At 37.7% G+C, this 22,089-nt stretch overlaps 1 protein-coding gene across 1 annotated transcript in view; it reads right to left on the reverse strand.

Moving 5' to 3' along the window:
* The window catches only part of ttn.1 (titin, tandem duplicate 1), a 324,448-nt gene that overhangs the window by 55,419 nt on the left and 246,940 nt on the right, over nucleotides 1-22,089 (reverse strand). The window contains 22 exon segments of the mRNA XM_059968782.1: nucleotides 79-381; nucleotides 477-1,064; nucleotides 1,153-1,449; nucleotides 1,541-1,738; nucleotides 1,825-1,929; nucleotides 2,022-2,609; nucleotides 5,148-5,435; nucleotides 5,540-5,830; nucleotides 5,943-6,230; nucleotides 7,665-7,970; nucleotides 8,073-8,375; nucleotides 8,456-8,752; nucleotides 8,998-9,285; nucleotides 9,412-9,711; nucleotides 9,818-10,120; nucleotides 10,208-10,507; nucleotides 10,621-10,896; nucleotides 12,044-12,346; nucleotides 12,474-12,773; nucleotides 18,226-18,510; nucleotides 18,623-18,943; nucleotides 19,052-22,018. Of these exon segments, the coding sequence (XP_059824765.1) occupies nucleotides 79-381; nucleotides 477-1,064; nucleotides 1,153-1,449; nucleotides 1,541-1,738; nucleotides 1,825-1,929; nucleotides 2,022-2,609; nucleotides 5,148-5,435; nucleotides 5,540-5,830; nucleotides 5,943-6,230; nucleotides 7,665-7,970; nucleotides 8,073-8,375; nucleotides 8,456-8,752; nucleotides 8,998-9,285; nucleotides 9,412-9,711; nucleotides 9,818-10,120; nucleotides 10,208-10,507; nucleotides 10,621-10,896; nucleotides 12,044-12,346; nucleotides 12,474-12,773; nucleotides 18,226-18,510; nucleotides 18,623-18,943; nucleotides 19,052-22,018 (9,495 nt within the window).

The raw sequence follows: 22,089 nt of genomic DNA on the forward strand, positions 1-22,089 counted from the left end.
TTGATTTTACTATACCTAGATTCACAAAGCAATTTTACAAATCCTGTTTAAGAATGGTGATGTAAACTTAATCCTTACATGCAACATCTTTTGTAAATACTGGTTGAGATGGATCACTTGGTGGACCAACTCCTGCCTTATTCTCTGCACTAACACGGAATTCATACTCAGTTTCCTCGTTGAGTCCAGTTACTTTATATCGTAGATCTGAGATTGGTTTCTTTGTTGCTCTAATCCATCTGAGACCTTTCTTCTCTTTACGCTCCACAATGTACCCTGTGATTTCACTACCGCCATCATTTGCTGGTCTCTTCCAACCAATAGTAACTGTATTCTTGGTAACATTGGTCACCTCAGGCTTTGCAGGGGGACCAGGAGGACCTGAAAGAGGAATATCACAAAAGCAGATTACATTTTTGTCAAGTCAAATATATAAAAATTGTGCAAAGCTTCATATTTTAAAATGAAAAGATTACCAAAACTATCCACTATCTTAACAGGTTCTGCCTGTGCTGGATCGCCAATTCCAAACTGATTTACAGCAGAGATACGGAAGATATATTCATTTCCCTGTATAAGCTTGCTTGCTATATATCTACAGCTTGGAACATCTTCAGCAACCAAAGTCCAGAGAAGACGACTAGTTTCTCTCTTTTCAATCGTATAAGATTTGATTGGAGAGCCCCCATCTTCAGTTGGTGGTAACCAATTTAGAGTAGCTTTCTCGGATGAAACATTGCTTATTTCAATAGATCCTGGAGGACCTGGAACATCTAACACTTTCACACGTACATGTTCTTCTTTGGTCCCGAATGGATTGCTTGCAGTAATAGTATATTCACCAGAATCTTTTCTGGTAGCATATTTAACAGACAGTGTTGAGGATGTTGGAGTTTTCTCAATGTGGACAATGTCAGAAACTTTGAAGTCTTTTCCACCCTTGGACCACACTGATGTTGGTAGAGGTTTGCCAAGAATACTTGTAGCAGGAATTGTAATAGTATCACCAGCTTTAATTGTTAAGCCTTCTTTAACTGCTGGATCAATCACAATGGTTGGTGCCACTGCAGGGTAAAAAAAGAGTAATAATTAATTCATTTTAAAAATTAAAATCATATGGTCGTATAGGTTAGGAAGAGAAAAATTACATACCATATTCATCCTGGCAGATAATTGTTCCTGTTGTTTCAGATGGTGGACTAATTGCTCCTGCTGCATTCTTTGCCTTTATACGGAATTCATACTTACAGCCCTCAGAAAGGTCACTAACAGTAAATGCACATTCTTGAACATTAACATGATTTGCTTTCATCCAGACCTTTGAAGGCAAGTCACGTTTCTCCACAACGTAGCCAGTTAGTTTGTGACCCCCATCATATTTTGGTTCAGTCCAGATTAAGGTCACAGAGTTGCGGGTAATATTAATGACTTCAGGTTTTCCAGGAGGATCTGAAAATAAGTATTTTATATGTCAGATGGTGATTTTGATATGTATAATGTGGAATAATAGATGAGTAACCGTACATTGGCTTTCACCTACCAATTGGATCAAGAGTAGTTACAGGATGTGATGGTGCACTTGGTTTGCCAATACCAGCCAAGTTAATTGCCATAACTCTAAATTCATATTCAAGACCTTCAGTCAGGCCTGGGACTCTAAGATCCTTCATTCTTAATGGTGTCTTACTTGCTCGCTTCCAAAGGAGACTGTTTCTTTCCTTATATTCCACATGATAGCCTGGTGCAAATCAATATAAATGTTATAAGATGATATGAGCTTAACTGATGGTGTAAACTGTAAAGAAAGATATTTATTTTTTGTACCTGTGATAGGGGATCCACCATTTCTCTTTGGATCCAACCACGTCAGGGAGACAGAGTCATGTCTGACTGCGACTATTTCCGGTGGTAAAGGAGCATCGGGCACATCTTGGAAAAGGGGAAAGAAAAATATTAATCAGCTTTAAAGTAAGTATTAAAGTCTAATGAAAACTTAGTTGCAAAAATTGTTTGGTTCTTACCAAATGGATGCTTGGCTATGACAGGGTCAGATTTTAACCCTTCACCCACTCCATATTTATTTTCGGCACTGACTTTAAACACATATTCAGTTCCTTCATGAAGCCTTGTAACCTTGAATGTTGTTTTTTGTACAGCAGAGGCACATGTCAGCCACTTATTGGTAACATTATCCCGTTTTTCCAAAATATAATTAGTTATTTCTGAGCCACCATCATCTTTTGGTGGGCCCCAGCTTAAAGTAATTGCTTCTGCTGTTACTTCATTGAAACGGAATGGTGCAGTTGGTATTCCAGGTTTTCCAACTACTTTAATGAATATTGAAGCTTCTTTAGTGCCAGCTGAATTCTTTACGTTAATTGTGTATTTTCCAGCATCACCCCTTTGACATTCTCGGATAGAAAGAGTTGTATTAATTGCTGTGGATTCCTCAGATATTCTTCCACTTTCTTGCAGTTGGTCTTCACCTTTCTTCCATGTTACTTTTGGTGCAGGTTTGCCACTGATTGGAATCTTTAAACGGATATTACTTCCTTCTTTGGCAATATATGTTAGGTCAGGAATGTCTCTCAGATCAATATTTGGTGGAACTATTAAGAAGAAGATGGTACCATTTAACTTAAAAAGTACAAATTCCAATTTTTACAATTAGATATAGAAACCATTGGTATTTGTCAAAGAAAATCCAAAATGTTTTTTATTGGTAAAATCTAAAAACATTATTCTTAAGATCTTAAATGAATTTTAAGAATTGACCTAGGTTAATATAATTGGTTTAACAATTTTAAAAATATTATTTTCATGGTTGATATCCAATGCTAGCAATGATCAGAACTACTCAGGAAATACAGTTTTAATAATGGGATAAATGTAATTTTTAAGCTTTGGAACTTACTCAGCAAAAATAGAAACACATGTATATTCTATAATAGCAACAGGAAAACACCATACACTGTAACTCTTTATAGGGATTCAATTAGATCTTGACTAATTGGAACCTCACTTCCATTTACCCACTTTTCATTGATTTCCCTTCTTGTTCCTTTTTATGTTTCTTAACTTACTTCAGCAATAGCTTATCTCTAAATGTAAGTTTGCAAAATTTATTTAAATTTCTCCACCAGATAAAAACTACCTTTTCTATCTCTTGCCATTAAAACAATTTGATTTACTTTTCTTTGCTCTCATTTTGCTATCTTGTGCAGAATGGTATAATATTCTTTTTGTTAAAATAATATTGATAGATTAGTCAGATTAGTTCAGATGCTGGCAATGAGGTTCCCAATTAAAATCAAAATATCTTATCTAAATATTTTAGCTTTAGTTTAATCCTTGTATTTATTAATTAAATTCTCCAACACAGTAAACTTCCATGACTTTGTCATAGTTTGAAATCTGCCCTGCTGCTTCAGTGAATATAAGTTGGGCCTTTGGTAAACTTTGCACAATTTGTTGATCATCTGTGTATGGGGGAAAGCTGCATAATACATTTCCAAGTGTAGCAATGCATTGGCCTTAAAAGTCACTGACAGAGACACACTTGGAGATGTTACTTGGTTGTATCTTCTCTTGGCATCCTGATTGCCTACCAGTACCAAACTAGGCAGAACTGATAAAAGTAATCAAGGGGTTTCATGTCAAACAGCTGAGGGGAAGGGTACATTTTTAAAAATTATATTATATTAGTAGTTTTACTCCCCCTCCATTTACCCTCATCAATACATTACTCTGACTATATGAACAATGTACAGCACTATATTCATTCCATAACAAATATTTGAAGATTCCCATGCATACAAGACCCCAAAACCCATCTCTCTTACCATTAGCCTCCATTCCCTTCCCTACTGTGGAATCCTTCTAATATTCCTAGATTGAGCCAATTGCCCTGTTCCTTCCCAGAGTCTCACTCACTCAGTGGCCTCTCAGAGTCCAGGTGTGGCAAAAAATTTGGTACAATATGCATTGCTGGAAGAGAGGATTACTTGCAAACACCATGAAATTAAACTTTCAGCTGCCAGTGAGGGAATAGCAAGAGTCATCTTTTTCCCATTGAGTGGGGGTTAAGTGAACTACTCCCCATTTTCTTTGATTCTTGGGGAATCCATTTAGCCCATGGCTCATAATTCATAATTTCATATTGTTAATTGCTATTTTGCAGTTTGTAGTAGTCGTAGTATTAACTGATAAGATTACTTCAGTTAGCAAGCAAACATCAAATCATCATAAATGTTGGTGCTCTAGTTCCATTGGGACATGAGCACAAAATCTAGGCTGATTACTGAATACAATATTGTTGAGATATTATTGAAGTTCCATCAATTCACCAAGGATGTTCAGGTGCATGCAATATTCCACTACATTATTTGATAAAGGATGGAGAATTTTCCTGAAATCCTTGAGATATTCCTTCTTCATTAAACGAGTATAAAGATTGCTTACCTCAACTCCTGTGATTTTTACATTGTTTACATGACCACATTTATAATTTACTGGCCATGAACACTTTAAATAATTCTGAGGAATATGACAGCATGTTATTGTTTTTATTTCAGGATAAGCTTTGATCGTAAATGCACTAATTGTGAAGGGTATATCAAGTTGAAGTGAATAGTATAAACTTTCCTTCCTCAACATTGCTTATTCACCTAATTTCCAGTACTGCCAAATTTCCTTACATGATTTCTCTAGATGTATAACGGAGAACCTGGCATGAAAGTTCCCACACACAGGATGCAGGAGGCTGCAGAGGGTGTAGACATCATGGCATAATGTTCCCCAACAATGTTGTCACTCACAAGAGGCCATGCCTCAAAAAGATTGCATCCATGACCAGCACCCTCTTCTCACTACTACCATTGGAGTAGAGGTACAGGAGTCTGAATAACCATACTTAAATATCAGAACAATTTCTGAACAGTCCACATACATCTGAACATTACTTTGGGTTTTTTTCTTTTACACTATTTACTTGGTTTGTAACTAGTAGTGAAGTTATTTCTTCACACTGTATCGCTGCCATAAAACAGCATATTTCACAACATCTAAGTTAGAGATAATAAACCTGATTCTGATGACAGTACATTTCTCCAGGGGCATATTATTGCAGAAGACAGAAAAATACTCACCAATTTGATCCTTTGCCACAACTGTAATTTCACGTGGTACACTGTACCCTGCATCATTCTGTGCTCTTACTCTAAATGTGTATTCTTTTCCTTCCTTCAGATCATTGACTGTAAATTGCATATTCTTGGATGTCACTAATTCAACCCATCTGTCTCCTTCAATCATCTTTTCAACAGTGTAACCAATAATTCGGCTTCCACCATCACTGATGGGCTTCTTCCACACCAAAGTACACGACTTCTTGGACACGGCTGCAGCTTTCAAATCTACCACTGGCCCAGGTTCCTCTGTATTAAGAATATATGTCATTTTAGTGAAAAGGAACTGTAATATTAAGTTGTTTTATATTCTGAAATGTTACATCCTAAAGGCATAATTTTCAGTTTCTTACCTGAAGCTTTCACAGCATCTTTTGTCTCACATGGTTCACCAATGCCATACTCATTTTCAGCCAGAACTCTGAAGAAGTAATGTTTACTTTCTTCCAAGTTGATAACTCTGAAACTTGTCTTGGGACATTCAGTTGCTACAGTTGACCATGCCTTTCTTTCAGCATCTCGTTTCTCTACAATGTAGTTTTTAACTGGACTGCCACCATCAATAATAGGTGGATCCCAGGATATAACAGCATGATCTTTAGATGTTTCTTTAACGATAAGATTAACAGGCGGACCAGGAGTGTCTAATTTAAAAAGTAAGAAGAAGTAAGTAGTTGTATGATTGAATAAAACAATTAGAATCTACTAGCTTTAATCTAACAAAACACTATCTTTATGAAATAATTAACAACTTACCAAGAACCTTTACATTAAGGGTATATGCCTTTACTCCACTGCTATTTTCTAAAGTTAAAATGTACTTTCCAGCATCGTATTTATTCACATTCTCACAATACAACATTGTGTCATAATCTGAAGTTCTGATTTCAAGTCCTTGTCTATCTTTGATGTTGGCATCCATTTTAGACCAAGTAATCTTTGGTGAAGGTCGACCTCTCACTGGCACATAGACTCGCATGGTGACACCAGCACGCAGAATAAGTACCTTCCTTAAGTCAGCATCAAGATCAGCTTCAGGAGGAACTATTCAGAAAAATAAATGAAATCTCTATTAATATATTTAGTATGTATATCACAGTGCTATACACCTAATAGATCACAGAGTCAGAGTTAACTCTCTTCAGCCTGTTACATTACACAAAACTCAGGGTGTGGAAACAGTCTTTGAATATTTTAAGACATTCATAGTCAAAATCTTGATAAACAAGGTGATGCACCATCAATAACTCTCGGAGACGGGAGGCAAAAGATGGGCTTTTATTAGCTGCAAACGTGACCACGACATCTTGGAGACTGAGGGAGGTGCAGTGCCTCCAATCGCCTTTATACAGGGGTCTGTGGGAGGAGCCACAGGAGCAGTCAGCAGAGGGGCGTGTCCAGACAGGTATACACATAGTTTACCACACAAAGTACCAAAGATTACAGGGATAAGCAGGAATAAGAGGTTGAGGTAACAATAAGAGCTGCTATAATCTTGTACATGATGGAAGAGCCTACTCTTGTTTCTAATTTGTTTGCATGTTTGCTCTCCACCATGTCACTCCCTGTGCATTATGATCAAGAATGGCTTTGATAGCCTCTTCCTGTCGTTTTACCTTGTGCAGCAAGTTTGGTTCCAAGTGTATAAAAGGAAAAGAGGGCTCAAGAGAGAATGAAATATTAACCAGGAAACACCAAGTGGAAAGTGACAGAAACCCTAGACAGATTGAAATAATTTAAGTGCAGAAATTAAAATTTACTAGGCCATGAACCTTTAAAATGTTTGTGTGAAATTTCCTTCTCTATTAACTTAAATGTTTGATATAGGCCAATGGGCAAAATCTCGTAAACAGTCCACACTTCACATTTAGCTGTCATCAATGTCCAAGATTACATTTGACTTTTGTAAGTAATTAAGCTCCCAGTTTTATGCTTCCCTTATTGTATCATCTGTCCTGTGAGTGAACCAATTTCCAAGGTGGAAAGATAGATCCAGTACTTGGAAAGTAATTCCCCACCCAGAAGTCTTTGCCAGCTCATGGTGCCAGAAGGTCTATCTGTCAGAAGCCCTATTTCACTATTTTTTAATGTTAGAAATAGTTAGGGGAGAGGTTAGAAATAATGAGAAAACATTTTAATAATAAACAGTAAACAACAGAAATACTTCCCACTTTAATAAATTAGAATATTTGTATTAGGTAAAATATAAAAGGAAACCATTTGCCATTACCTATCATTTTACTGAAATTTTGTATTTTCATTTAAATGAGCAAGTCTGCTGTAATGTAGCAGGTATACTTAGTGTAAAGCTGAGAATCCAGGTACAAAGTGTATATGGCCCTTTTGCCTAGTCACGGCAGAAAACCTGTTGGCTCAGTTTTGAGTACAGGGGCTCAGCAGTAGGTTAGATGTATCTAATATGTTGGGATATTTTATGAGACATTATTTAAATTCCTGTACACGTGTACTGAAACTTACTTAATATATCCTTTGCTGTATGTTTGTCAGGCACTTCACTTGGATCACTGAAGCCTATTTTGTTTACTGCACTTACACGGAACTGATATTCAGTTCCTTCGCATAATCCTGTTACAATATAGTTTGTTTCATGGAGAGCCCTTGGTACATTGCATTTTATCCAGTTGTCACCATCAGCACGTTTAATTTCAACTAGATATCCCAAGATTGGACTGCCACCGTCGTATGCTGGTTTACTCCATGACAAGCTGATACTACTATGAGTTGTATCAACTACCTTCGGGAAAGCAGGAGGTCCTGGAGGATCTAAATGAAAATAAAATAATTTGCATGAAAAATGTATTCAAATGAAAAAATTACAATATACAAAGTTACACTGTATATACTTATAATCCTATATCTACTTACATTGAGGATCAAAAGCAAATGCTGACTTTGAAGCTTCACTGGGTTTGCCTGGTCCAGCTTTATTCAAAGCAATAACTCTGTACTCATACTCAGTTCCTTCTTGAAGTCCTGTAGCTTTCACAGTTCTTTCCAATACCGGCCTTCTATTGACTTTTGACCAACTTACAGCACTTGCCTCACGTTGTTCCAGCAAATATCCAGTCACCGGAGAGCCACCATCATCTGATGGGGCTTTCCAGCTAACAGTCATATGATCTTTTGTGATGTTGCTGATTACTGGAGCATCACATGGCCCTGGTACATCTGCAAAGAACACACAGTAACTATTACATATACAGTATTTTAAATTAAAAATAGCTACCAAGAAAAAATGTTTTAGTTACCATATGGATTCTTAGCAACAACTGAAGTTGTCATTATTGGGTCACCAATGCCATACTTGTTTTCAGCACTGACACGGAACTGGTATTCATGACCTTCAATCAGTTTTTCTACTCCACACTTTGTAAGTTGTAAATTAGCAGTAACTTGAGCCCAATTAGGACGGCTTGTCTCACGTTTATCAACAATGTAGTTTGTAATCTCAGCACCGCCATCCTCAAGAGGAGGTTCCCAAGATAGAGTAACACGATCAGAATAAACATTGCTGATTTTGATAGAAGCTGGGGGGCCAGGTTTATCTATATGAAAGAAAACAGAAAATAACATGCATAACATTTTAGGAAACTACTGTATATCTTTTACTTGAGTAAGTCCATTGTTTTTAAAACCTTGATTTCCCCTTTTATTCATTAACCTCAAAGAAAAACATTCTGCTTTTCCTTACCATATTTATGTTATAGATAGACATTTACATATATATCTTGTGAAGCACTGTAAAATTAACAGTAGATTCATACACATGGTATATGAAGTATTTTTTTACCGAGTACTTTAACTTTCACGTTGGCTGATTTGGATCCACTCTCGTTTTCTGCAACAATTGTGTACTCCCCAGTTTCTTTCCTTCGCACACTAAATAATTCAAGTGTGCACAAATTCCTTACTCTTGCCATCTTAATGCCTTCAGCAGGTGTTATTATCGTGCCATCTTTCTTCCATGTGATCTTTGGAAAAGGCTTTCCAAAGACATTAGCATCCAAACAAACATTGGATCCGGCCTTTACAGTGACCAAAGACTTCATTGACACACCCAAATCAATTTTGGGTGCAACTGTAAATTGAACAAAGCATTAGTGTGAATATTTCTTCTATTAATCCATTAAATTTTAATATCTTATATTAGAACATCAAAATCAGAATCAAATCAAAATATGATAAAGTGATATTAATTTATTACCATGCTCTGCCACGATGGTTATTGGGTCAGAAAGCTCAGATGGTTTGCTTATATTAACTGCAGTTTTTGCAATAACCCTGAATTGATACTGGGCACCTTCTTCCAGACTGGTAACAGTGAATTCCTCATGAGGTACATTTTGGTAGTTGGTATTGCACCGTATCCACTTATCATTAGGTAATTTACAGGCTTCAACGTAATAGCCAATTATTTTGCTTCCACCATCATGTTTTGGTCTTGCCCAGACGAGAGAGACTGAATTATTTGTAACATCAACAGGTTCAGGTTTGCCTGGTGGATCTGATTCAGAATATCAATGGATGTTTGTTAGAAACAAAAACAATAACAGTTAAGTTGTTTTATAAAATTCATTCAATAACTATTTTCAAATTTTGGGACTGCTTACCAACAGGCATCCTGGCTGTTTCAAAATCAGTCGGTTTACTAGGTTTGCTTGATCCTGCTCTGTTCAGTGCACTGACTCTGAAGGTATATTCTAGTCCTTCAATTAAGCCTGAACATGGGTACTCAGTAGTACGGACAGAAGTGTCATTGGCCTTTACCCAAAGGAGACTATTTCTTTCTTTACGTTCAATAATATATCCTGTAATGGGACTACCACCGTCACTGTCTGGTCTATCCCATGCAACAAACATGCAGTCCTTGTTCACCTTTGTGACACGTGCATTCTTTGGTTCACTTGGAACATCTGTGGATGAAAATATAAACATTAATTATAGACATCTCATGAACAATATTTTGAGACCTTAACAAAATAGGTAACTTCATAGCTTACCAAACTGAAATCTTGCAATCATTTTATCTGAAGTAAGAGGTTCTGAAACACCAAATCTGTTTTCTGCACGAACACGGAATATGTACTCATTGCCCGGGATCAATTTACCAATCCTACAGTTTGTTTTTGTTACAGAAGCTACGACGGTAACCCATTCACCACGGCTTAAATCGCATTTCTCAACAACGTAGTTTGTAATGTTGCTGCCACCATCTTCGAATGGAATATGCCAATTAAGACTGCATCCATCAACATCAATTTCTGAAATGTCAAATGGAGGTTGTGGAGGTCCAGGAATATCTGAAAAAGATAACCATCAAAAGGTGAATTAACATTGCTTTTGTATAAATCAATTAATAGAAAAATATTTACTTAGTTCATGTGAATTCAAAACATTATGTGTTTATACAAACCCATTATCACTACTCGGATCTTCTGGGTGGCAATGCCCGAGCTATTTTCTGCAGTAAGACTGTAGAAGCCACTATCCTTTCTAGAAACATCTTTGATGATGAGGACAGAAGTGTTCTTTGTCTTATGCACAACGAGCCGGCTGGATGGATCCACAACCTCTTCATTTTTCATCCACTTGCAAACTGGTGCAGGTTTGCCAGTTACATGAGCCTCAATTCTAAGTTTCTGTCCAGCTTTGATCGTAATAAACTCTGGCATGATAATCTTTGGTGCCACTATAAGGAAAACAAAGTATTACTGGTATCATAATGTAAGAAAGGAAACCTTTGTTACTATTTTCCTACCACATGCTGCCAGCAGATCTCATTATTCAAAGAATTACATAGAAGATTTTCAACCAGCAGCAAGCATTCAGGATCCTGTTCAACTTGTCGACGTCTTAAACAACATAAAATTACTTACAAACTACTTGCTCTTTCAAATATGGTTCATTACAAGATCAAGAAATGCACAATTTTTTGATTGACCATTACACTTAGTCAAAAAGCTGTGGATTCAGGCTCCACTTCTGAATTTTATCATATATATTAGGCTGCTGCACCAATGCAGTACTTTGTGAGTGCTGTATTGTTACAAGTCATAAGTTGTAACCAAAGATATTTAATAAACTGACTTTCTGTGCATATGCAGTTCAAAATTTCATTCAATGCTTGCTGTTGCTGAGATGTTTCTGAGTGTAAAATGGTCCAACTAGTCTACAAAACTGCTCATTATACATGAAAAACTTCAAGAAGTTTCCTATAATTATAACACAGCATATGGAGAAACAAACTTTTGATATTTGAAAATGTTATAACAAAGTCCCTGGGTTTCAATTGTGATGTTAACTTCTCAATTCATGGGTAAAAGAAAGAGACATGGAAATTGAATATCTGGTGAGAACTTTTTAATTGCCAGCCTGAATGCACTTTCAGGTGGTAAATACAAGTTCAACATCCTGCTCAAGATAGAGAGGGGACTGTTTAGTTATGCAACTAAACAATTTACAATTACAATTTCATGGCAGAATGGATGAAGCCCTTGCTGTAGAGAATCAGAGATCCTTAAAAAAGGTGAGAAGACCCCTTCCAGACCTGATCATATTTTATATGCTTACTGCTCTCCTGGAATCTGATCTTTTTCTTAAAAGGCTTTATTAGGCAGGGAGCTGCAAAATGCAGTAAATGATTTTTCACTGTAGGAAAGGAGCAGCAAAGCTTTCCTTAGTGGGTAACACAAGCGAAGCATTACGCTGAGCGTATGTTGTGCCTCATGTGAATTGCTATGCACTAACATTTGAAAGGCTCCTTCACAAGCCTCTTTTCAAAAATTTGTTTCAATTTTGATACTTTATTCATAAAGAAATATTTCCTGTGTACTTACTCAGCTGTTCTTTAATTTCAAAAAGTCCTTCCGTTTCTCTGGGTAAGCTGGCCCCAACAACATTTCTAGCTGCAACTCTAAATTTGTATTTAATTCCTTCCTTTAGGCCTGTTACAAGAATATTGAGATCCTTGATTATGGAGTATTGTGTCCAGTGTTTCTCAGGTTCGCCTTCTTTCTGATACTCAACAATATAACCATCAATTCTAGCACCTCCATCCCTTATAGGCGGTAACCATGCCAATGATGCACTATTCTTTGTTATGTCAACAACATCCAATTTCTTGGGTGGATCTGGTTCACCTAAAAATCAAATTACAAAATTACTTTGAATCTAAAAATCCATAAAAAATAATGAAAAAAATGAACGATTTGGTAAAGCGTGATTGTTTTTTCTAGGACTAATGGGAAAATACAAATATATACTTACTGACTGGATCTCTTGCTAGAATTGATTTAGGAATGTCTTTTGGTACCCCAGGACCATACTGATTGACAGCTGTTACTCTGAAGTAGTACTCAGTTCCGGGTGTTAAACCCATCACTTTGAAACTAGTTTTCTTGAAGTCATGTACCACTCTGCCCCAGGATTTCCTGTCTGCTTCACGCTTTTCCAAAATATAGTGAGTTACTGGACTACCACCATCATTTTCAGGTGGTGACCATGACAACTGGCATCCCGTTTTTGTAACATCTGAAACATCAAAGTCTGAGACAGGCCCAGGTGTATCTGGAATTGAGAAAAAATATCATCAATGTAAGCTTAAAACAAAATGATAGAACATCTCAGGACACCAATAAGCCATGAAGACTGTGCTATGAAAAAGAAAATTGGTTAATCTCAGTATTTAACTCTTATTCCATTTCCCTGAAGTTTTTTTCTCCTTCATCTAATTCCCTTGTAAAAGCTGCTATTGAATCGGTTACCACAATTAAACAGAACAGAACATTTCAAATGCAAACCACCTGTGGAACCAAAAGTCTTTATCTTGTTGCTTCTTCAATATGTGCCTTGAAATACTTACAGTATGTAAAACAGGGACACCTCTTTTTTCCCTTATTGGGGGGGGGGAGGAGAGAAGAGAGAGAAAGAGAGAGAGAGAGACAGAGAGAGAGTGAGAGGTAGAGAGAGATAGAGAGGGAGAGAGTGAGTGAGTGAGAGAGAGAGAGCGTGTGAGAGAGAGAGAGGGAGAGAGTGTGAGTGAGTGTGAGTGAGAGAGAGTGAGAGGTAGAGAGAGAGTGAGTGTGTGAGAGAGAGAGTGGGTGAGAGAGAGAGACAGAGAGAGAGACAGAGAGAGAGACAGAGAGGGACAGAGAGAGAGAGAGAGAGAGAGAGAGAGAGAGAGAGAGAGAGAGAGAGACAGAGAGACAGAGAGAGAGAGAGCCTGTGGTATGTCAAATACCGGGTGAATGAGTAGGCTTCGCGGTACTGCAAGTCTGTGTCTTTATTGATGCTTCACTGCACACTTGAGTGCTTGGTGGTAGGTGCCAATGCCTTTACACTGGTCCGGGAGGGGGGGGGTAATTGCTTTGCTGCTGCTTATGCGTGGGAGGGGAGAGTCGGTGGGGGGGGGGCTTTGGGGTTCTAAATTATAACTGTCAATTCATTCTTTGGGGCACTCCTCTGTTTTTGTGGATGTTTGCAAAGAAAAAGAATTTCAGGATATATATTGTTACATTTCTCTGACATTAAATGCACCTAATGAAATAGCTTTTCTTTGTTTATTCCATCTGAATCCTTCCTGACATTAAACTTTCTTTATTTTCTCTGCCACTGCAAAATGACTACAGTATACAGCATCAATAAAATGCACTGAAATTAATAATCTCAGCTGTTTCAAAGGAAGCTCCCAAACATGTTGTTGGTACATTGCAGCATCATCACCTGCAGGTTCCTCTCTAAGTCACAGAGTATCTGACTTAGGAACTTTACTCAACAGCATTGTTAGAGTACCTTCAACAAGAGGATTGAAGTGATTAAAAAAAAATGGCTCACCTGCACCTTGCAAGGGCAGTTGGGGATAAACTATAAATAGTCTTGTCAGCAATATCCACACCCCACCAAAAAATTCAGTCAATTAAGAGAAATTCTAGTGTTTTTTTCAGTCCTCTTTCCAAAATCATCATATGCTTTTAAGGTATGGTATGTAGTATTGGGTGCACTATTTGAGGGTAAATTTGTGCTTTACCAGGTCTGGCATAACTTCTTGCATTTTTTATTTTCTTCTGGGGCTGAATTGAAATTGATATTTATCAGAAGCATTGCATATGCAGGGCACTTGGCATTGTCAGTAATCCCTCCCATTTGACCCACAATCTCCTTGACCTCCATCCATCAGGCAGAAGGTACTACAGCATTAGGACAAGAACTGGTAGGACAGGAAACAGCTTCTTCCCTCAGGCTATAATACTACTGAACTCCCTGCCTCAGGTCTCATCACATATGAAGAACTAGTAGTGTTGGGCAGGTTATACTGTTTACCTTTTGTTATGAAAGATGAATAGTTCTGATGGACAATGGGGTGCAGAATTGCCCTTATTCCCCCCCCCCTTGAGAATCACGAACCATTACTGTTGCTATGCTGCTCATGAGAGAGATGAAAAGAAAACATGCAAGAAATTTGCTACAGGAAAGAGGGGAGAGAGACTTGTTGATTTACTATATTATGACTTATGCGAGGGTTATTTATCTTCTACCATTTTGCGCATTAACATTCCTCAGTGGACTGCCAGAGTGGGCTGGTTTGATGGACACAGTCATTCAAAATTGATAGATAGCTGAGACCCTGTGAGTAGGGATAAAAGTCAGGTCGGGAGAGACACCCTTCAGACGCACGAGGAGACACACCATTGAACACTGATTGAGTGTTGGAACCCACAGGAACAGTGGGGGCATCGGAAACCGAACCAGGAGATCGGTCAGTTAAACTCACAGTGTTACAGCGGGGCCGGTGGGGACTTGTGTGTGTGTGTGTGTGTGTGTGTGTGTCCACTCATGCCAGAGTGACGAGTCCACCACAGAAGAATGGTCTAGCTGAATTACAGAGGGGTCATAACTGAATGGCCACAACGACACTACGGATCAAGAAAGAAGTAAAAGGTTTGACTGCTGCAACAGTTGCTGTTACATCTTGCTCGCTCTCTCTCTCTCTCTCTCTCTCTCCAATGATTACAACACAACAACCATATCTACCTCAGCACACATGAACCGAATTGAACTTTATACTTTTTATGACAATTCATTTACCCCTAGACATCGATAGAGCTTGTTTACTATTGCTTATTATTATTCCTACACCTTTAGATTTATTATTGCTGACTTTTGTTATCTATATATTTGCATTATTGGTATTGATTTGCTTATTTTACTAATAAACACTTTTGAATATAGTACCACCAGACTCCAACAGATTATTTTTTCTCTGCTGGTTAGACACCCAGTTACGTGGTACGTAACACTTTTAACGCATCATATACGTACAATATTATTTGTTAATTTGTGGTAATATTACTTTATGTGTTTTGTGTGTGAATTATATAATAGGTGTTGTGCACTTTGGTCTGGAGGAATGTTGTCTCATTTGTTGGCATACATGTGTATGGTTGAAGGACAATAAACTTGAACTTTACCTAGAAATTCTAGCACGCACATTTGGTGTGGCTGAAGGCAACTGAAACAAGGTTTAGTTGTTGGTCCACTACATAAATCTACAGCCCTACCTAAGAGTAAAGGGCTACTTTCCTGAGGCTGTGCCTAGGAAATGGCTGTCCATTAGCCCAATAGAAGGAAGAGATGGGGTGAACCTTGGCCAGGAGAGTGGAACGCAATGATATTTGAAGCTGGAGAATCGGTGGGGAGAAGTGGCAAGAGGAAATCATGCATGGCTGGCAGGGTTTTGCAGTGTCAGGAAAACTAGCATTTTGTTATGTATAGGATATAGACAGCACATGGAGTAGTGATTTTTGGAACTGAAGAGGCTTCAATTTGTATGGAGGTATCCTTTGGTTGACTATGGTAAGGATTCTGGGAAGGCTTTCATTTTTAGTGTGGAAACCTCCAACAATTTAAATATGCACTTTTTAAAGCTTGTAGCCTTCTCAGATTGGCACTGCAGTTTGAAGATCACTTTATTCCATGATTGACCAATGGCAGATGCCCCCAGCTTAACATGGTCCAAGTTCCCTCTCAATGCTCCAAAATCAGAATGATTTTGAGTTGCAAGGAGGATTCAAAATGACTTGAATTTTTTTTTCTCATATTTTCAATCTGAAGAAAAGCACTTGCCTAACACTGAAAATAATGAGCAAAGCAACTGAATTCCTAGGCTTGTGTTTTATTGGCTCGGATTATGATCCTTTTCAGTTTATGACTCCAGACAGAACTGCTAATGAACTGAAATTATGGCACAGGTTACTGCATTCCTGACTTTTGCACTTAAGCTGCTGTACATTTGACTTTCAGGATGAAGTTCAGGAGCAGAATGCAAGGAATGTAACTGGCTTTATATCAGCTATCATAGCCATGACATTTGAATGACATCACTGAATTGAATTTTACTTAATTTATGTCAATTGTGTGTGCTTTTAAATTGATTATTCTTAATTATTAAAATAAACTTTTACATACTGAGTTGTTTACATCTATTTCAACTGGTTTTAAATCTCCGATCATCAGAGAAACAATTAAGAGTGCTTGATCAATCACAGGTATGACCAAAGAACACACTGCCTTAGGCCATTCATGGACACCTCCATTTTGATGGGATGCTTAGGACAATCAGCTGTTTTTCTCAAAAGGTTATTGCAACCTCTGGTAAACATGTTTTATCTCTTTTGTTAATCAGACCTGGCATTTAAAACATTTACTTAAAACAACAACATGTTTATCTTTGAAACTGTTCCATTTAATTTGTCTTACCTCATTCACCCTACCAAAACAGATAATTTCACATGTTTTTCATATGCTTTAGGCTCACATAATCTACTTTATTTTCTTCTTAGAAATTCTGACAACCTCCTCATGGAGCACTTGAACTCTAAATTCTTCACTGCTATCTGTTAGTATCACTACACATACAAATTTTGAATAATTTCAACATTTTAGAATATTGCTCTTTACTTTTAAGCCCAAGCCATTAATGGTTATGATTAGAAGCAGTGGCTCCAAAACTAAATTCTGAAAAACACCATGAGGTCCTTCTATCTAGTCTATAACCCTCTGTTTTCTACCCACAGTTATGTTACAACTGTCTCTGTCATTCCAATATAGTGAACAAACCTATTATCTAAGTCTATATAAATGTGTGTGGGTGTATATATATATATATATATATATATATAAAACATCATCTGGCACATCCCTAACTGTTAAGTAATCAAAAACCTCATTATTCTCCCAGGTTATTGTATATATGTCCAGGACCAAAATAAATTAATTCCCCAATTTTTGTAGTGGAGTGGAAAATTTGCAGGCTTCCATTTTTGTGGCATCCTTCTAACCTTAGAATACTTTAAAATATTTTAGAAACTCTGTAACATCTACATTTACATTCCTTAGAAATCTAACACACATTATTTGGCTTTGCACCATATTCAAAGTGGATGAACACCATGTACAGCACTTTAGACCTTTCTAGTGCCTTAAGTTTATTCTTTTTAAAATTTCTTTCAATATCCTGATAACTTCCTTGTTTCACATGACTTTGTTAATATCTAATCTATTAATAAATACCTTTACTGAGTCATTAATTAATTTCTCAGCCATTTCTTCTTTGGTCCATTTTATTCTGTGACACATCATTAATGTGCCATTTTGATTCTCTTTTTATCTTAGCTGTCAACTTAATCTTATACTATCTGTCAACTGCATTATCACATTTCTGCCTTGCAATTGACTCCAGTAATCTCTTCTCAATTACCTGAAGCATTTTTATTCATGGTGCTCCTTCTTCTTATATGTTACAAATAAAACCTTATACAATATAATAAACAGTTGAAAATCCCAGGAATACAGCATTATCCAGTTTACTCATTATTTACTTTCCAAAATTAGATCTAGCAACATGTCCTTTTTCTTGGGACAAGAAATACAGCAATCAGGACAATTCTCTTTAACATATCAGAAAGTCTTTTCTCATGGTTAAATCAAATCATGAAATAGAACATAAAAAGGAGGTACTCACCCAGAACTTTAACATTCACAAACACAGCCTTTTCACCTGCTGCATTTACAAGCATCAGTGAATATTTGCCAGAATCATCACGGGTACTATCAGGAATGACAAGGAAAGTCATTGTGTCAATCAAGTCTACTTGACCCTTTCGAACAACGTTGTCTATTCCAATTTTCCTCCAAGTAACTTTAGGTGCTGGTCGGCCCCTGATGGTGGCAAATAATCTGATAGGACATCCAGCTCTGACAACTAACACTTTCCTCAGGCTTGCATCTAAGTCAATCTCTGGTGGTTCTGAAAAAGATCCATTTTATGAAAGAATTATTCTCTTGAAGAAAAGAGTATGAGTTCACGAAATATATTTTATTATACCATAAAGTAAAGAAAGGTCAAATGCAATGCACACCTAAGATCTCCTTTGGATATACTGCTTCTTTAAGTTCAGCAGGACGACCAATTCCAACCTGATTCTGTGCAGAAACCTTAAACTCGTATTCTTGTTTCTCATCAAGGCCGCTCGCAGTAAACTGAGTTACAACCAACTGAGCTGCAACATTACATCTCGTCCATCCTTCATCAGGAGATTTACTGACACCCTTTGGTCTCATTTCAACAACATAGCCAGTGACAAGAGAACCACCATCATAAACAGGCTTTGTCCAGCCAAGAGAAATGGAGGACTTTGTACTATCAATCACCTTAAGGCCACTTGGTGGACCAGGAGGTTCTGTGTATAGAAAAACAGAATATAAATTGAGAGAATTTGGTGTGAGTGATGAGAAAAGCATTCAAACTTGTTTATAGAAAATTGACTTAATGTTAAAAATGTATATACCCATTGGATCCTTTGCTAATACTGGTCTTGAAGGTGGACTTGGTTCTCCTAATCCAACTTCGTTTTCAGCTTTGACACGGAACTGGTATTCATGTTCAGGAATCAAATTTGTAACTTTCATTCGCCTCTCTGGGATTGGACTCTTTGTGACTGCCACCCATCTAACTGCTCGTTTCTCTTTCTTCTCCAATATGTATCCCGTGATTGATTTTCCTCCATCATCTTCTGGTGGATTCCATACAACAGTCATTTCTTCTCTGCTGACTTTGGTGACTTCTGGTGCATCTGGAGGACCTGGTCTATTAAACTGTGTCTTGGCTACAATGGGCTTAGTTTCTGATGGTGGACCTGTGCCTATTTTGTTTTCTGCACGCACTCGGAATATGTATTCATTTCCTTCAACCAAACGAGTGACATTTGCATATTCATTAATTATAGAAGTAGAGAATACGGACCAGACCATTCTTTTGCTTTCACATTTTTCAAGAACATAGTTTTGAATTTCACATCCACCATCATCTGCTGGTGCATCCCAGCTGACTCTACACCTATCACTTGCAATGCCAGATACTTTCAAATTTCTGACTTCACTTGGTACATCCAAAACATTCACAGTAGCATAAGCTGTAAAGGAACCAGCCTGATTAGTTGCAGTGATTGTATATTTACCACTGTCTTCTCGTTTAGATTTAATTACAATTAATCTGGATGCGTCAGAAGTCGTGTCAATCTTAGCTCGGGGAGATCTGCTAAGATCAATTGCATCTTTGTCTTTTACCCAGACAACTTCTGGCTGAGGTTTGCCTCTCATTGCTGCTTCAATTCTGAAAGTTTCACCTGCTTTTACAGTTAATATTCCAGCAAGCTTTAGATCCAAGACTGGTTTTTGTACTTCTGGCTTGACAATAATATAATCAGTCTTCACCCAATTGCTTTCACCACCTTCATTCTTGGTCTGAACTCTAAACTGATAAGTCTGGTTCTCAATACATTTATCAACCATGAAACTTGTCTCTTTAATACTTCCTTTGTGCACTCTTTCCCATTCATCTGTGTCCTTTAATCTTCTCTCGACATGATAAGACAGGTTAGGGCTACCACCATCATAATCAGGTCTTCTCCACTTAAGGAGAACAAAAGTCTTTCCTATATCAGCAACATGTAGGTTTTCTGGTTCTCCAGGCTTCTCAACAGGATCAATGGCTAAGATTGGTGTTTTCGTTTCAATTGTTGGACCTAGTCCAACTTTGTTTTCTGCACACACTCTGAAGAAGTACTCATGGTTTGTTGTAAGTGGAACCTTCACTACACGTTTAGTTAAATCAGATGAGATCAAAGACCATCCTCTCTGATTGGGTTGACGGTTTTCTGCTATATAGTTAGTAATTTCTGAGCCTCCATTATCATCAGGATTTTCCCAGGAAAGCACACAAGAATCTTTAGTGACATAGCTTGTCCTGATATTCTTACAAGGGCCTGGTCTATCAAGGACGTTGACAATAACAGCAGCTTGAACTTGTCCACTATTATTTTTAGCAACTACATGGTATTTACCATGATCAGCTCTGGTCGCCTCTTTAATTAGTAGCTGTATCACAGGGTAATCATTACGAATCTCTATACGTTTGCTAGCAACAAGCACCTTGCCTTCTTTTGACCATGTAATTTCTGGATCTGGTCGGCCTTTAACACGTCCTGTTGCTGAAATAGTTTGTCCAACACGAACTGTGATTAGATCACGGCAAACAATATCAAGTTCCAGCTCTGGAGGATAAAGAATATCTTTTGCGATTACAGATTCTGGCAGCTCCCTTGGTTCACCTTCACCAATAATGTTGGCAGCCTTTATGCGGAATCTGTATTCATTTCCTTCAATAAGGCCAGGTACTCTAAAAGCACACTGTGGGATTAAATCATCTTTATTAATTCTATTCCACTTTGTAGTGTCAGCTTTCTGACATTCTACAATATATCCTAAGATTGGGCTGCCTCCATCATTGCTGGGCTTTGTCCAGACCAAGTCAACAGTTTCTCTTGTCTTGTCCTTCAGTTTAGGATTGATAGGTGGTCCAGGTGGCCTTATAGGGCGGATTGCCGAGACTGAATCAGAGACTGGTGATGGTTTGCTTAGACCAGCAATATTTTCAGCAAATATTCTGAATTCATATGTATTACCTTCAAAAAGTCCAACGGTTCTCAATTTTAGATCTAGTATTGGAGTCTTATTTACACGGATCCATTTACCAGTTTTTTCCCTTCGTTCCATTATGTAACCAATAACTGGACTACCACCATCGTATTTTGGTACACCCCAAGATACTGTGACTGCATTTTCTGTGATATCATAAATAGTTGGTTTAGTAGGTGGGCCTGGAACATCAAACATATGCTTAGCTACAGTTGGTTTAGACTCTAATGGTTCACCAATACCAATCTTGTTTTCAGCTCGAACACGCATAATATATTCACAGCCTTTCTGAAGACGTGGAATTTTTGCTTGGGTACTTGTGCCTCCAGAGGTAACAATACCCCAGGTTTCTTTCTTAGTTTCTCGTTTCTCAACAATGTAGTTCATAACAGGGCTTCCACCATCATCCTTAGGTGGACGCCAAGAGATGATCATGTGCTGTGGTGTTACCTCGAGGATATTGGTTGGACCAACTGGGGGGCCTGGAACATCCAGAACGATCAAGTGTAGAGCCACTGACTTACTACCAGCTGGATTAGAGACAGTAAGTACATATTCACCACTATGTTTCCTGGTGCAGTTCTTAATTGTTAGCATAGTAGAACGGTTGTCAGTATCAATCTTGTATTCGCCTTCTGACTTAAGTTCAGTACTGTCAGTGACCCACTTTACTGAAGGAGTAGGAATGCCTCTCATTAAAGCAGGAAGTTTGACTGTGCTGCCAGCCTTGACGACAAGACCTTCAATCAAACTTACATCTACTTCCACCGAGGGTGACACTATAACATAAAGCAGAAATGAATAAATATATATCAAGGATGTGACAATAAAATAAAAAAGTAATTGAAAG

Source organism: Hypanus sabinus, chromosome 4 (genome assembly GCF_030144855.1).
Source record: "Hypanus sabinus isolate sHypSab1 chromosome 4, sHypSab1.hap1, whole genome shotgun sequence".
Taxonomy (NCBI): domain Eukaryota; kingdom Metazoa; phylum Chordata; class Chondrichthyes; order Myliobatiformes; family Dasyatidae; genus Hypanus; species Hypanus sabinus.